The following is a 15,683-nucleotide window of genomic DNA, read 5'->3' as shown; positions in this document are numbered from 1 at the left end:
TGCTGTTGAGAAAATGATGAAAAATAAAGTGAAATGAGAAAATGTCTGTTATGTTCATAGTTAGTGACGATTATTTCTTTATCCTTAGTTTCCAAGAGTTCACTAAACTCACCACATTAGAAACAACAGATTTGGTTTTCTTAGTTAAATCAAATGTAGCTAATAAAGAATCTTTAATAATATTGATCAAGTTATTTTTTACAATGTGCCTTCCATTTATATATGTGATATATGTATTCTTACCTGTAAACTGAAGCACCGCTGGAAGAAATAAAGAAATCCATTTGAACTCAACCATCATGATTCTCTGAGTCTCTCCTTCTTCTGTCTCTTGTTCTCGTGCTCAGAACTGTCTGAGTTTCTAAACTAGTGCTTTAGTAGAGACACGCTGCAGCTACTTCCTGTGGTTAGGATGATGTCACTTCCTCATAGTGACTTTTAGTCCAAACAGTCAAAAAAACTCTGTTACAATTTTTACAATGTAGTTTTCTCTCATCCACAGTGACTGACAAAGACCCCAAATTCTTGATCAGCAATATGAGATGCAGCCAACAGTAAAGATGTCAGAGGTCACAGCAGCCTGATGAAGATCCACCATCTACAAACACATACGACAAAGTGCCTGATTAGAAGACAAAGGAATATGTTTCTGCATTGAGCCAATCTAACGCTGAAACAAACAAACTATATTAAGACACTTCACACTTTGTTCATTCTGATGTATTTGTGACAATGACGTGTGTCACCTCCTGAAAAGAAGAAGAGGAAGTTGAAGGTGTGAAGATTGTTAGTTAAAATAAATGTTTGCAATGATGCAACTTGTTTTCTTCAGATAGTGTTTATTAGAAAACAGACAGGATCCATGGTGATGTTTGACAGCACACATGAACAGACAGGTGAAGAGTCAAACTCCTCTCCCAGAGAGGAATTAAGAGAAATTAATCTTAGCAGAAGACGTCATCAATCAGGAAGACAGCGTTCATGCTGACTCTATTTATAGCCCCGCCCCCTCGCTTCCTTTTTTCGTCTTCCAACACAGTCAGCTGATGGAGGGCGTTCATTTTTTCAGTTAAACCAATCAGAATTTACCACAGAAGCCTCAAGACCGACAGAGCTGCCACCGCCGCTCGAGGGACAACACAGCGGAGCAGCTCCACCGGAGCATCCACTCTCTCCTGAGAGAGCCGCGCTCTCCTGAGAGAGGAGTCCAGTACTACGGCAAGGTAGGTGAGTCTCTTCTTCCACTTCACCGTGAAGCCCAGGTAAGACAGGTGTGCGATTAGCTGGGCCGTCTGCACCACCGTTTTGTCCCGGGGCGGCACCACCAGCAGCAGCAGGTTGTCCAGATAAAACAGGACCCTGATGCCCGACCGCCGCAGGGCCGGGCAATGCCAGGGCCATCTCGACACACTTGGAAAAAGTGCGCGGGGCCAGGGAGTAACCGAAGGGCAGGCGGTTGTATTGGTACTGGGCACCCTGGAATGAAAACCGCAGAAACTTCCTGTGTCCGGGAATGACGGACACATGAAAGTGGCCGCCTCCACTCTAGTCCTCTTACTCCTCTAAGTGGTCGGCTTTCCAGCGCTGGTGTGTGGACCAGGGGACAGACCCGGTCGCCTGTCCGCTGCCGGTGGTGCTTTCGTTCCTCCAGCTACTCATGGACAGGGGGCTGGCATTCAGTACGGTTAATACCTACATTGCCGCCATTTCGTCCTGTCACGAGGGCTTCGGGGACAGGACTGTGCTCGCCCACCCCCTGGTGAAGCGCTTCCTTAGAGGGGTGCGAAGGCGCAGGCCGGTGATGCGGCCTGTTGCCCTGCAGTGGGATTTGGCGCTGGTTTTACGCGTGTTAACCCAAGCCCCGTTTGAGCCTTTGGAGACGGCGGACCTGAGATTCCTTTCAGCTAAGGTCGCCTTGCTCCTGGCTCTGGCATTGGCCAAGAGGGTCCTGCCGTCGTGCCTCAGGAGTCAGGGCAGCTTGGCTATCCTGCGCCCTAACCCAACGTTCATGCCTAAAAGCATTACGACTCCTTTCGGTAGCAGGTCATCACCCTCTCTGGCTTTTTTCCTCCCCCCCACGGGTCGGCAGAGGGCGCCACGTCCCACCTCCTTTTGCCCGGTGCGAGCGCTGTCCTGCTATGTGGCAGCGTCTGTTTGTGCACTACAGGGAGCGGTCCAAGGGATTTCCCCTGTCGGCGCAGCGCCTGTCTCACTGGCTGTGTGATGCCATTTCCCAGGCTTACGTGTCTGCCAGGGAGTCTCCCCCGGGTGGTATCAGAGCGCACTCCACGAGAGGCGTCGCCTCCGAAGTGGTGTTGCGTGGTGGGATGACAGTGGACGACATCTGCACGGTGGCCTCCTGGTCGTCCCCATGCTCTTTCATCCGTCTCTCCCTGACTCACTCAATACTGAGTGTTTTGGCGGAGAGATCCTCCTTGTGAGTGTGCGGTGCGCCCTCTCCCACAGGACGGTGCGGGGCGGCTGCTGCTTATGTGGCCCTGCCTTGGGCACAGCTGATATGATTGCTGTTGTGACCCCGCCCGTGTCTGTACCTCTAACCCAGTAGCGATAGCCTTAGAGGGCTGCGCCTATATGAAATAGAACGGGGGTTACATACTGTAACCCGGATTCTATGAGTATAGGCGCAGCCCTCTAAGTTGTAGGCCTCACTGGACCTTGGTTCTCAGTGCTGAAGAAAAGGCATTTGGGAGCCGAAGGCTGGGTCTCACCGTTGTATATATATACAAGGTGCGGACGTAAGAGAGGCCCACGCTGTGGGTGGGCGTAGACTAAAATTCTCAGTGCCATGCAGGTGTGCGGAAGGGATAAACCCAATAGCGATAGCCTTAGAGGGCTGCGCCTATACTCATAGAATCTGGGTTACAGTACGTAACCCCCGTTACATAATTCCTTGTAGCTATGCAGTGTTATAAGCAGCCTGGATTGAACGCAGCAGGTGATACAACACTCATTATAACCACGAGAGTCTTGAGACTTGACTTGGACGTCTGGCTTTCCTTGCTCACAGCTCGTACTTACTGCTATCCCGTCTTTCTGTTTAAGGAAAATTAATATTTTTGATCTCTTTGTTTTTTCTTGCTCGGCTGCTTCTTGCAATTTTCGCTTCTGAAACCCACTTTTGTGTTTGTACAACACATCGTGTTAATTTTCCAGTTGCTGTCACTTCACTAGCTAGCTACTCTTCTGTGTGGAGTTTTCTAGTAGAGTTATGTGGCAATGGAGTGTTTGTATGTCAAAGGATTTCATGTTATTGTATTTTTATTGAATATTTGTGACATCAAGTGTGAGACAGAGACACCATGAAGTAAGAGGCTTAACTCACTGACTACTATAAATACCTAACGCAACACATGGAAAATCAGCTGTTTGTAGAAGATGTAAATTGACCAATTATTCCCATAACTAAATAATTTTCTTACGTGAGAGGTTAGTTATGTGGTTACAACTACTGCGGGCCCTTATGCAACTCTAATTCCCTGCATATACGGTTGTTACGCCACTGTTAGTCAGTTTTAATTGAAAAACAAAGAGGAAAGAGTTCCTATGAAAACTGTTCACAGCGGGTAACAAGGACAGAGAGCCTGTGAAGACACGTTGTTGTATTTTTAGCCATCCTCACAGCTATTGGATTGATTTCTAAGAAAGTCTGTGCACACATCCATGTCCACCTCAGGATGACGTCATGGAATAATAACGTCCACGATGAACTTCCTGTTTCTTTAGCGCCATCATCATCCAGTAATTTGGTTTACGACCAAATACCTGCAACGCTAATGACATTCCCATCAGTCTCAGGCATACTTTGTGTTTAATAGTGCTGATTATCTCCGCCAGGTGAAAGCCTGCAGGGGATCATAGGTTTGGTCGATTGTTTGTGTGTGTGTGTGTGTGTGAAGCCTTTCTAGTCTTCTAACCACTCAAAGTCACATTCACATGCATTTATGGAATAAAGGAAAAGGTGCCAACTGCTCACCAGAACAAAAATGAGCACTTATGAAAACAGCAAGAGGCATTTCTGACAATCGTCTAGGCTAAAAACAAGGTTTGCATAGTCTCTGTGGCCACATTTCCTTTTTCAGGACTCAAAAACTGACATCCATAGAAAAGTTTGGTCTCATCTTGAACCTTTGCATCTGCAGATTACTCCCATACCTGACATGTTATGCTCCACGACACAAGATGAATGATGACATTCAGTAGCCTAATCATTTTCTTTATAGATCAGGATCAACAGTGAGATTCACTAAAAACCTGGGCAAATAAAAACAAAACCGTGGTTCTGTCTGTGTGGGTGGATCCTACCAGAGGTATGTGAGAAAATATGTTTGTTTTTGTAATTTGGTGAACTGACCCTTTAACATCTGGCCTTACATATTAGTGTTTTTCTCATGTTCTTGTTCATTTCGACTTATCCTTTTAATGGTTTGCTTCCCTCTATGGCGACAATTGCAGCTTCAGTCCATCTCATGAGAATGAAATAACAATGGCCCTGTGTTTTCCTTAGAATAAAAATAATCTTAGGATTGGTACGTGTGTCAAGCTTGGTCTGTTTCCCACCTTCACTTGAACAAAGATTCAACCTTTACTGTGTTGTGTATTTGAAATTGTTCAGGAAATCAAGGTGTTTTCATAATTTAAACAGCAGATGGTGATAACAAAGAGGATTAGTGAAGTCAAAAAATATTTAGAGAAAGTAAGTAAGTGTTCATAGTACAGTAAAATGTTATTGACTATCTGATGGTTCTGGATTATTATTCCTGCTGCATTAATGTGTATGTTGCATTTTACTGCTGTAGATGTTTTAAATTTGAGCCCATGCTGGGAAGGTTAAATGAGAAAGTATCATTTTAGTGTGTTTTACCTCCGTGTCAGCAGGGGGCGCTGATCTTTTAGCCTTTTAAAGTAAGCCGATGTCTCTTTTCCTCTACCAGGTGAAAGGCCACACAGCAGCAAGTCAAGATGACAACATTAAGACCGTTTACCTGCGATGATTTATTTAAATTCAACAATATGTGAGTCAAATCTTGTCACTTTCACTATTTTGGTTGTATTTGTCGCTCTATTTGTCGCTAAAGGCATCTGTACATCCTGTTTTTGCTATGCAGCAGCGATAGCAGGCTAACCACAGACAGACTGCTGGCTGGAATGAATGCTGTGCCAGACTCCATTCAAATAATTTGAGAATTAAGTAGTCGCATTGTTTTCGGCTAAAATTATATTTTTTAAATGCCTGACTGAAACACCTTGTGAAACTTTACCATCCTGTGGAACAATCGGCACATATTTTAATCAGTCAACTAACTGTTTTTTAGTGAAAAGTGTAATATGTTTGCTTACTTGTGCTATTTGTTAGCTAACATAGTTAGCATGAGTAGCAACTGTCATCAGTTGTTAAAATGTAATTTCATATTATGTTTTACATTTGATTGGGGTTTATCGATAAACCCGAATCAAATTAATATATTTTGAACTGATATTTTACGTTAATGTTCATAAATAAGGTTAAATATGGAAACTTTTACAATTATTCGATTGAGTTTGTTTGTGTCTTTACAGAATATGTTGAAATTCTCAGAAGAACAGTTATTGATTAGGCAAACGGATAAATAACAATTATTTTATGTTCAACAGCAACCTGGATCCTTTGACAGAAACTGTATCCTTCATTTCAAGATGAATTAATATCACCTATTGAATGTGTCATTTATTAATAATTTAATAAATTAAACAAAATTTACAATGTCTCTTTTTCAGATAACTTTTAATTAACATTTAACACTCAGCTGCCAGTTTGTTTAATATATATTAGTCAGTAGCTTGTGCTGCTGTTGATCTGTGTTACACATAGAGCGGTTTCTTCTCTAATATTTAACCTTATTGATATAACCCAGAGGAGTATTAGTGTGTTTTATATGCAACAGAAGTTGGTAGTTTTCGTTGACCTTCGACCTCCAGTATGGGATCCCGTTTTACCTCCAGTACCTTGCTCACTGGCCGGAGTACTTCATCGTTGCAGAGGCTCCTGGTGGTGAACTGATGGGCTACAGTAAGTTCTTCTGCTGTGTCAGATTTAAATATTATATAAATATGTTCACACACCCATACTTCACATAACTGTATGTGAGATTGTTGAGAGAACCCAGCGTCCCCCATCTGATAGGATCCTTGCTTTTAGATGTTTTACTACAGAAAGTATATGAAACCAATAGTCAGACATTCTGTCGCTGTGCTACTTATGGATGTAATTATAACGAAAAAAAAGTATTCCGCTTTTTGCTGGGGACCCCCTGGAACTCCCTCAAGGACCCCTGGGGGTCCCCGGACCCCACTTTGAGAACCACTGCTCTGGTGCATGCATTTAACTGTTGATGGGAAGCTTGGATGTTTGTATAAAATGTCTTTGTCTTTACCCATACTGTCATAACTTCTCTCTTTATTATGATGAAGGCAATATAAAATAAGTCATTATATACTGTGTATAAAGGAAGGTGTAAAATAAAATAAAAAAAGTAGCTAAATAAATAAAGTACAAATAATGTCACAATTTGATTGTTATAACCATTTAAAGAAAGAGTGAACCTAATCTATCAACCCTAATACGCAGATTTGGTGGTGTTGAGGAATAAAACAAAATCAAATATAGTTGTTATACTACAAACAAGATGTAAACTACATGTATTATAACAAATATTTCCCTTTCTCACTTGGTTAGTAAATCTCTCAGTAAAGTTTGTGTGACTCTCTTGACTCGTTGCTTTCTTGCAGTTATGGGGAAGGCGGAGGGATCTGTGGCTCGGGAGGAGTGGCACGGTCACGTCACCGCTCTGTCCGTCGCCCCGGAGTTCAGGAGACTCGGCCTCGCAGCCAAACTCATGGAGATGCTGGAGGAAATCTCAGAGAGGTTTGTACCATCACACACACACACAGCGTTTGGAAAATTGTTAGTTCATGATGAGATATGGCTAATACAAACGGGTAAGATCTTTAAAATCTGGTCAAAATAATGAATTTCTTCTGTCCACATCAGGGCTTCAACCAAAATTACAAACAAATCAGACCTAATATTTCCTCTGCTGTGTGCATGTTTCACTTCACACATCACTTAATCTCCTCATCATGAAGGTGTTACTGTGACTTTAATGTTTTGTAGGAAGGGAGGATTCTTCGTGGATCTCTTTGTGCGAGTCTCCAACCAAGTGGCGGTGAACATGTACAAACGTCTGGGCTACAGCGTCTACAGGACGGTGATCGAGTATTACTCGGCGAGCAACGGAGAACCGGACGAAGACGCTTATGGTGAGTTACAGAATGTTTGTCAAAGCTTGAGATTGGTTTCAGTTCATATCAGCAGACTGCGACTACCAACCTACTTGATTTGGTCAAAACACTCAGCAAACAGCTCCATTTTAGGTTTAAATTTGAATGATAATATAGCTGAAAGTACAGTTATGTGCAACAGCGTGGTGCGTTCAGGTGCTGGTGGGGAGCTTCGACACTTGAGCCGTTGCATCCAACAACTGAGCTGCTGAAACTGAAACCCAAAGGACCAAAAACTAATCAAAAATGGTCATTATGAAGGGGATAATGTGCATTAAAAAGGCTGCGGTAGGCCTGCAGCCTCAATGACAATTACCACACTAAGAAACTCAGTGTGGCCTAAAATATACGTCCACTAACGTGCTTGTTTTTGCCACTGAGAGGCACAGATTGTTATTATAAGTGTCTGACAACATTATGGAAAGAATTCCTACAGAGATGAACCTTTTCTTTAAAGAGTAAGATCATTTTTGTTTAACCAGTCACTGTATCTGCTCTCGTCAAAGCCACCAGACTCCATTGACAAAAACACAAATTTTTACCTCACAGAACTTGGGAGTTGCTGGTTGACCGCTGCCTCATTCAGTTAGTTTAACGGTTAAAAATACAAGTTTTGTCCCAATTAGTCACACAAAACAAAAAGATTTAACGTTTTAAGTAGAAATATATTGAATGCCAAATATTGTCAATTTAAAAAGGGTACTTAACATTTTCTCACTCACCTTTAGTGGCATCAGTCCTTGCAGATAGATTTATTTGCAGAGGTTTTGAGATGTCTGAAGACCTAACTCGTGGAGGTGAATGGCATTTTGTTGGTGTTGCTCCAAACATTTAAAAAAAGCCTGTTGAAGAAATGCAGCACCTGGAAACAATCTTCCTGTTACGCTGGATAATCCATAAAAAAAACAGTCGACAGTTTTCATGGAAACTTCCACTGTAGAAATATTCTGTATTAAATCTGTTGCCAGACTTCTCTGATTATAAAGGCTCATTTTTCTGCAGACAGAAGTTTTTAATAAGATTTTAAAGCTTTGAGCAGCAGGTGAAATTCTATTAACCTCCACTGTTTTGGGGCCTGAGCATAAATTCAGAAACGTATTTCAAATAGATAAATAAAACGGTCTGTACAGATAGATGGATCCGCCATTGGAGGTAAATTGTTTTTGTAAAAATGTATTTTGATTAACTTGGAGTATTATAAACAAAGCCTTTATTTGGCTTCTTATCACACGACAGAAGAGGGCGCCGTTTCTCCAGAACAAACAGCTGACAGGTTATATTTCTTTCTCTCTTCTTGCAGATATGAGGAAAGCTCTGTCCAGGGACACAGAGAAGAAGTCGATCATCCCGCTGCCACATCCTGTCAGACCAGAAGACATCGAATAACAGCAGACTGTGGCTCTCTGACGCGCCGCCCGCTTTATCCTGAGGATCGCGTGTGAATTATTTGTGATTACAGGTCCTGCTCAGTTACATTGTACATAGTCAATCTGTCACAGAGGCTGCTTATTATTTCTCAGCGCGGAGTCAGAGAGCCACGGGTTGTACACACTTTGTATTTCCTCAACAGAGACCCTAAGTCCTTCCCCTTCCGGTGGACCACCATGGGATCTTTATCAGAAAAATATGTCCGGTAGTCAACCGCGAGAGACATCAACAGTTTTTTGATCCTGATTTATATTTGCTCTGAAAAAGAGTCACAGTTTGTCATAAACTGTTGGACTATAACACTGAAAATACGTAACAAATACCGTAGTCGCACATGTGATGTCTTAACTTTTTTTCTCAATGACTGAAAGTCAGAGAGCTTCCACATGTAGATGATGCGATGACAGGACCAGGAGCCGTTGGATTAAACACATCAGGCGAGAAGTTGCCTAGCTAGTAGTGACCAAGCGAGCTTAGCATCACAGCGCTGACATGTCGGTGACGTATACTGTGTGAGACCGGAGATGTAGTTCAATCCGAGGTTTCACACAAAACTAAATGTTACTTTACTATTTTAAGACAAACTCAAAACCTTCTTGACGGACAAAATTATCTTTTAAACTTGACAAACGTGTGTAATTCAGGGCACAATTCAAAAGGGATAAAAACATTAGTTGCCTCTCGCTGTTGACTGCCCTCATTTTTCCTGAAATTAGGTCTGATGGGGCTGTAGGGACGGACTACAGCTCTCTACATCCACTCAGTTTAATGTCCTTGAAATATAAATGAGAAACAACACAACAAGTGAGTTTGACTTGATGTATGTCTAATGGCACCGTTACACAGAAAACATGGGTCATACAATAAAGACTGCTCAGCTGGGTTTGTTGTTTTTGTTAGAAAAACAGATCAGTAGAAAAAAATCCATTCACGATGAACGTCACTCCCCTCGTGTCCCTGAGCGAGGAAACTTTCCTACAAAAACATCACTTTAGTCTTTATCTTTATCTTCGTCTCCGCTCCGGCTCTCTTTCTTATCTTCCTCTCCATCTTTTTCATCATTACTGTCACTCTCGCTGCTGCTGCTGCTGTCGTCTCGGTCGTCGTACGTCTTCTCCTGCTCTTTTTCGGTCGCTGTGTTTCCGTCTGAGTCGTTTTCCGGCAGCTTTTCGGGAGGAGCTGCAGGGTCGTCGGAGGACGGCGATGTCGTCCCCTCGTCCATTGGAGCTTCAGTTTCTTCTGGAACCTCATTTTCCACCATCTGCTTCCTCTTCCACATCTTTGCCATGGCCAGCAGTTTGAGGTTGGGCTGGTTGGCGGCGTCCTCTGGGAAGATGTAGTCGTAGTACTCCTCCCAGCCCGCGTCCGACTGAAAGAATGAGGGAAAGAGTTTGTGTCTGCAGCTCCAACAACATTCAATTTCATTGCAATATTTAAACGTCTTGTTTGGTCCAAGCAACAGTCCAGATATTCTGTTTTCATTGCGGATCATTTTCGTGGTTAATCGATTCATTGTTTGGCCCAGAAAATGGCTTTTCCTAAAGTGACTGTCTTTTTTTTTTGTCCAGAACGCAATGATATTCAGTTTACTGTCCTCTTGAAGTAAAGAAACCAGAAACTATTTACATTTGAGAAGCTAAAATCAGAGAATTTTAACATTGTTTCTTAATAAAAGACTCAAATCGATTATCAAACTAGTTGCAGATTAATTTAAGTTGACAACTAATTGATTAAACTACTAAAAGTCGCAGCACATTCTCATTTGAAGGAACCAGAAGGTTTATTTAGTCTCTGATAAATGACTTATTGACATGGTTATAGAAAAGTATTTTACACATTCTCTTTTGAAAACGTTGGTCTTAAACGGGGATATCTTAGATTTAATCTCACGTCACAGTAAAGTTATGAGTTACACATAAAACATCTTAATTTCTACAGATGTATTGATTTGACCCCGCTACTGTCCTCTGCTCAGAAAGAACGAAAGCTAACTTTTGAATTCAAGCTTCATGAAAAACAGAATAAAATGTCTTTCACTACATCATAGTGTCTCAAACTCACTTAAATCTAATTTTAGTTTAAAATAACATGGCCATTCTCCAGATTAACAGAGCATAGTCCAAGCAAAAAGAGCCATTCTTATATTAAAAATTTCTTTCTAAAACAAGATGATTAGGAAGTTTCTAAACTAAGGAGCAGAGATGTAGATTTATCTGTTGGAGCCGTGAAGCAACAACTAATCACTGTAATTTTAATCTGTCAATTATGCAAAAGTGGCAAATCCTCTAATTTGAGAAGCTGGAACCAGATTAATATTTTGTTAATCATCAGGAGATATTTACACCAAGTTTCATAGCCATGTTTGTACATGGATCAATATAAGTAACAAGAGGTCCAGTTCTTACCCCGTCCTCGGCCGTCAGCTTCCTCCTCTTCTTCACCTTCTCTGGCAGCAGCTTCCTGACTCTCTCCATGGTGCTGTCGGAGCCGAACTCCTTCTCAAAGTCGCTCCAGGACTCGAGCAGCATCAGCCGCTCCTCCTTCTCCTCGCAGTTCCTCATGCTCTTGTTGGCCTCCTCGAAGATCTGCCGGCATTGCTGCAGCCTGTCGGGGCTGTCGATGGACAGCTCGAACTTGGCGTAGCTGATCCAAACCTGCGCGAGAGGAAGAGGAGGATAAGAGTGTGAGAGTTTATTCCTACCTTACACTTCTAGTGATGGCTTGGTTGGTTGGTTGAGAAAGCTAGGATCAGATTTACATACCGACTGTCTGAATTCAAATCTTTTCAGGTTTGGAAAGCATTTATTCACAGAGCACAGGAAGCTGCAGTTCTCACCTTGACATGCTGGGTGCGCTGCAGCAGCCTTTTGTAAAGGTTTCTGGTGTTTCCATACTCCTCCTGCTCAATCTCAAAGTCAATGTAGGACTTCCACAGCACCTTTAAAAAAAAAATAGACAACAGACACTTTGAAATGATCAACAAATACATTTTTATGTGCCGACCAAACTGCGCCCGTTATGTGAAAGCCTAATGCTGTCAGTCTGAAGGAAAGAAATCCTCACCAACTTAAATGCATTTCAGTCATTAAGTGAAGAACATAAAGAAAGGAGAGATATTAAAGAGCAACTTCTGTATTTTTCAACCTGATGTTCCCATATCCAACGAAGGTTAAAATCAAGGGCAACTGGACTTGGTTGCCCTCAGTTGCCCTTGATTTTAAACCTAAGTTGGATAACTATGACCTGCATGACTGAGAATCTTTATAGACTGATGTTCCCATGTTTTTGTGTCTATATATCACAAATTTTTTTTAACTTAGCGAGCGAACTGCAACGTAATCCTTGCAGGGAATTTACTATTGCTCTTGTCAAAGCCACCAGACTCCATTGATAAAAACAGACATTTTACCTCCCAGAACAGAGGTGTTGCAGGTCTATCACTGCCCTGGTTGAGGAGGTAGCTGAAGACCAGAGAGGTAAAAATACTTCCTATGTAGTCTGGTGAATCTAGTGATATAGTTTCTGGTTAAACAAAAAGGATCTAACTTTTTAAAAATGGTCTCTCTCTCTGTAGGGATCCTTTCCACAACCTCTCAGCAGCAAAAACAAGCACTTTGGTGAACGTACTTTGATGGGGCGCAACAGCCTGGTTTTACTGCTCGCTCGCTCAATACTGGAACAAATTCAATAAATGTTGTCCCATTTAGGGACATTATGGTGCAGGCTGAAAAATACTGAAGTTACCCTTTAAAAAGAAGAAACTCCACTGAGTGTTGCAGTGTCAGACAATCCTGCCATGTCTGTTTCTACTTCTACTTTGTGATTTAATTTGCGCCTAAATGTCTTCCTATAACCAACAAAGAAAGTTGATGAATCCAGTTTAATGTTTACATAATGGGCATCTGGCCACACTGACATTAAGCTTTTCTAACTTCCTTCAACAAAGCAATACCAAAATGTAATAGTTTATTGTACCTATGTTGGGAAATAATGATGGGAAAGAAGACAAAAAGGTTGAACATCAACAGAACTGATATCATTACCTCTGGCATGTCCAGTCGTGGTTGTCCGATGGCGAGTTCGAAGATGCCGCGGGCTCTCTCGATGTCTCCCAGGATCGTCTCCAGCTCCGAGAACTTGATCCAGGTGGTGCAGTTCTCCGGACTGAACTCCAGGTACTTCTCATACAGCTTCCTGCAGCGGTCGAACTCACGCAGCTGCAGCTCAAGCTCGATGTAGCCCTTCAGCAGTTTGTTCTTCGGGCATTTACCGATCGCAGTACCCTGAAGAGGGAAATGAAGTGAAATCATGTTTGTGTGCGACAGTTGTCTTATAGTCAAAAACTACGGTGGCCTGTTTTATGAGGTTTGTATTGTTTTTAGTGTTAGAACAATGGCTTCTGTGGCCCTCTTGAGAAATAGATTTCAATTTTTATTAAACATTTACCTGCTTAAATTAAAAGGAAAATAATGCTGACAGTCTATGAAGGTCTTCCATTTGGGTGTTGTTCCTTTTTTTCGTCCTGGCCTCTATGTTGATATAAGTATATGACACCCTGACTGATTTGGGATTTTGAAGACTGATACAGATTTTGATATCTGAGGATTTTACAATCCGATATATCAGCCGATATTCTTTTTTTCTCTCTTCTTTTCAGAAACACACAACAAAGATGATCCATAACATTTGTTATATGTAGCTATGAGACCTTACCAATATAAAAACATCTAAATAGTTGATTGCAGTGTTTTGTGGTGGATGTGAGGCTTCCAGACGTGTGTTGCCAAGAGGAGGGCTGCAGAGCGCCCTCTGGTGTACAAACTACGCAACAACAATCCAAGGAAGGTTAAAATCAAGGCCAACTGGACTGGTTGAAGACCCTTGAAGATGTTTCTTTTTTAGCCCTCAGAGGATAAATGGCAGGGATTCCCTACCAGTTAATCAGAACTGAAGAACTCCCTCGAATGAGAGGTGAAACTTTTCCTTGGATAACTATGACCTGGATTACTGAGAACCTTCACAGACATATGAAATGACAACACTATAACAACAGTGAAGGGCTTGTCTTTCCTCTCTTCGTTTGCTTTTTAAATGTCTGTAAGCTGATATAAACACCGATACCAACCTATCTGCAATTAGCTCATAACAGCCAATAATATCGGCACGATGGTCAGGCTCTAAAGTATATCTTTGGAAAACTTGAATCTTACCATGACCTTTCTGGCTCCCTGCAGGTTCTTCTGCCGGATCTCAAACTGAGCGTAGAGCAGCCAAATCTTAGCAAATGTGAACTGAAACGAGATGATCACAATTTAGTAAAAACAACACTAAGACTTTTACTGTTATGCTGTACCAGCTTTCTGTGACACTTAAAAACAACTGATTTGTTATTATAAAGTGGAAAATCAAAAATTCTAAATAACCTTTTTATGTGGGATGAGATCCAGACAGGCCTGGTACACCTGCCTTGTTCTCTCAGGATCCTGAAAGAAAATGGCAAAGGTTATAGTATTTGTTTTTCATTGAGATGGAATCTAAATTAATAGCAGGTAAGGTAATTAGCTAGTGAGAGAATAAAAACTTTATTTATACTAAACAACCTGATTGAAACAGGATTAAAACATTTTAGCAGCCATTTAGGCAAATAAAACCAGACATGTTATGAGAAGTAAAATAAGGATTCACTGATTCTAACTGTCCCTAATGTAGAAATTTGTCTTTAACACTTACACTGACAAAAAACAACTGACATTTGAGTATCCACATCAAGAACAAAACAATATTAACCAGACGTCCGAAAAGTTAGGTTAATTTTGACACCATACTCCACGAGTAAACTGACCTTGACCTCCAGCTCTTCGTACAGAGCGTAGTTGATCCACAGGTAGATGTATCGTTTCCAGTGTCTCTTCTCCTGGATGGGGGGCATGTTGGCGATGGCTCTCTCATAAACCTCTCTCACTGTGTCGGGGTCGGCGTCGTTCTCCACCAGGCGGAGGTAATCAAACCACGCGTCGTAGTTGTGTGGGTTTGCCTGACAGAAATCGAAAAAACATCAGCGATGAGGACAGGAAGTGGCGTTTCTCAGCCGCTGGTCACACAGACTGGGCTTCAACAGAGAAGTACCGGCCTGTAAATGACAGCTGCTAGACTAACTACACAGCCAGCAACCATGCTTTCCTTCTCAATTCTGGACAGTCTCAACATTTTGATTCGCAGACTCATTTAAAAACAGGACAAGAATGACTTTTATGGAAATGTCTCTCTCGTATTTTGGCCCGAATGCATTTGAAAAAGCAGCTCAGGTTTTCTTGATCTTACATGTTCGAAACATCAGATATTCTTCATGAATGGCGAGCACCAGTGTAATGGTGCGATCAGACCAAAACCTGCCTGGTGAGATTAACAACAGCAGTCCACCTTACACTCACTGTAGCCAAACAGCTCCAAACGACAAACAACAACAATATAACAAACAGTATTTCCTGGATACGGTCAGTCGCACCCCCTCTCTCAAACTGGCTGGATATTGTGTTGAGTGATGGGATTTGGCGAGAGTTTAATCACAACTGGAGGTGAATATACATCACCCTGTTTCACACAGAAATGAGTGGGAAGCAAATTTGGGAGTTTTTGAATAGAAGTAGGTGAGAATAGGCCGATTGCGAAGATTTTAAGATTGTAATCTCACCTTTATGGCTTATGATTTGTTTTGGGCCTGAGCATGAAACTTGAAGCTATATATATATATATATATATATATATATATATATATCTTTGCCTCTCAAAATAGTTTATAAATATTCAAAACAACACATGATGCATAAAATATAGTGGATAAAGGTTTGTATAAGAAAGGTAGTATCCACGATAAATACCTTGACTTCCTCCTCATACTGGAACCTCCGTTTGCTGAC

The 15,683-nt window shown here is 41.7% G+C and overlaps 2 protein-coding genes across 2 annotated transcripts; one reads left to right on the top strand and one right to left on the bottom strand.

Annotated features, from left to right (window-relative positions):
* The first annotated feature begins 4,933 nt into the window (after positions 1-4,933).
* naa20 (N-alpha-acetyltransferase 20, NatB catalytic subunit) lies at positions 4,934-9,648 on the top strand. Its single transcript, XM_046041938.1, has 6 exons — positions 4,934-5,033; positions 5,653-5,677; positions 5,977-6,067; positions 6,787-6,922; positions 7,172-7,317; positions 8,639-9,648. Exons 1-6 carry the CDS (start codon positions 4,981-4,983, stop codon positions 8,722-8,724), a joined length of 537 nt encoding a protein of 178 aa, XP_045897894.1. The 5' UTR covers positions 4,934-4,980; the 3' UTR covers positions 8,725-9,648.
* On the bottom strand, positions 9,572-14,800 carry LOC123965418 (crooked neck-like protein 1; the record flags this gene model as incomplete). The annotated part of the gene is made up of 7 exons (XM_046041937.1): positions 9,572-10,135; positions 11,172-11,420; positions 11,603-11,704; positions 12,810-13,049; positions 13,977-14,057; positions 14,190-14,249; positions 14,609-14,800. Coding segments are annotated over 7 exons (1,302 nt in total), but the record flags the coding sequence as incomplete, so codon positions are not given.
* Between the last annotated feature and the right edge of the window lie 883 nt (positions 14,801-15,683).

Source organism: Micropterus dolomieu, unplaced genomic scaffold, assembly GCF_021292245.1.
Source record: "Micropterus dolomieu isolate WLL.071019.BEF.003 ecotype Adirondacks unplaced genomic scaffold, ASM2129224v1 contig_9657, whole genome shotgun sequence".
Lineage (NCBI taxonomy): Eukaryota > Metazoa > Chordata > Actinopteri > Centrarchiformes > Centrarchidae > Micropterus > Micropterus dolomieu.
This window is presented reverse-complemented; position numbering and strand designations above follow the sequence as displayed.

Excerpts from the sequence above, each read along its gene's own strand:
- naa20 (XM_046041938.1), top strand. The coding sequence starts at position 4,981 with ATGACAACATTAAGACCGTTTACCTGCGATGATTTATTTAAATTCAAC. Across the intron at positions 6,923-7,171 it reads CTGGAGGAAATCTCAGAGAG|GAAGGGAGGATTCTTCGTGG; the intron begins GTTTGTACCATC and ends AATGTTTTGTAG. Across the intron at positions 7,318-8,638 it reads ACCGGACGAAGACGCTTATG|ATATGAGGAAAGCTCTGTCC; the intron begins GTGAGTTACAGA and ends CTCTTCTTGCAG.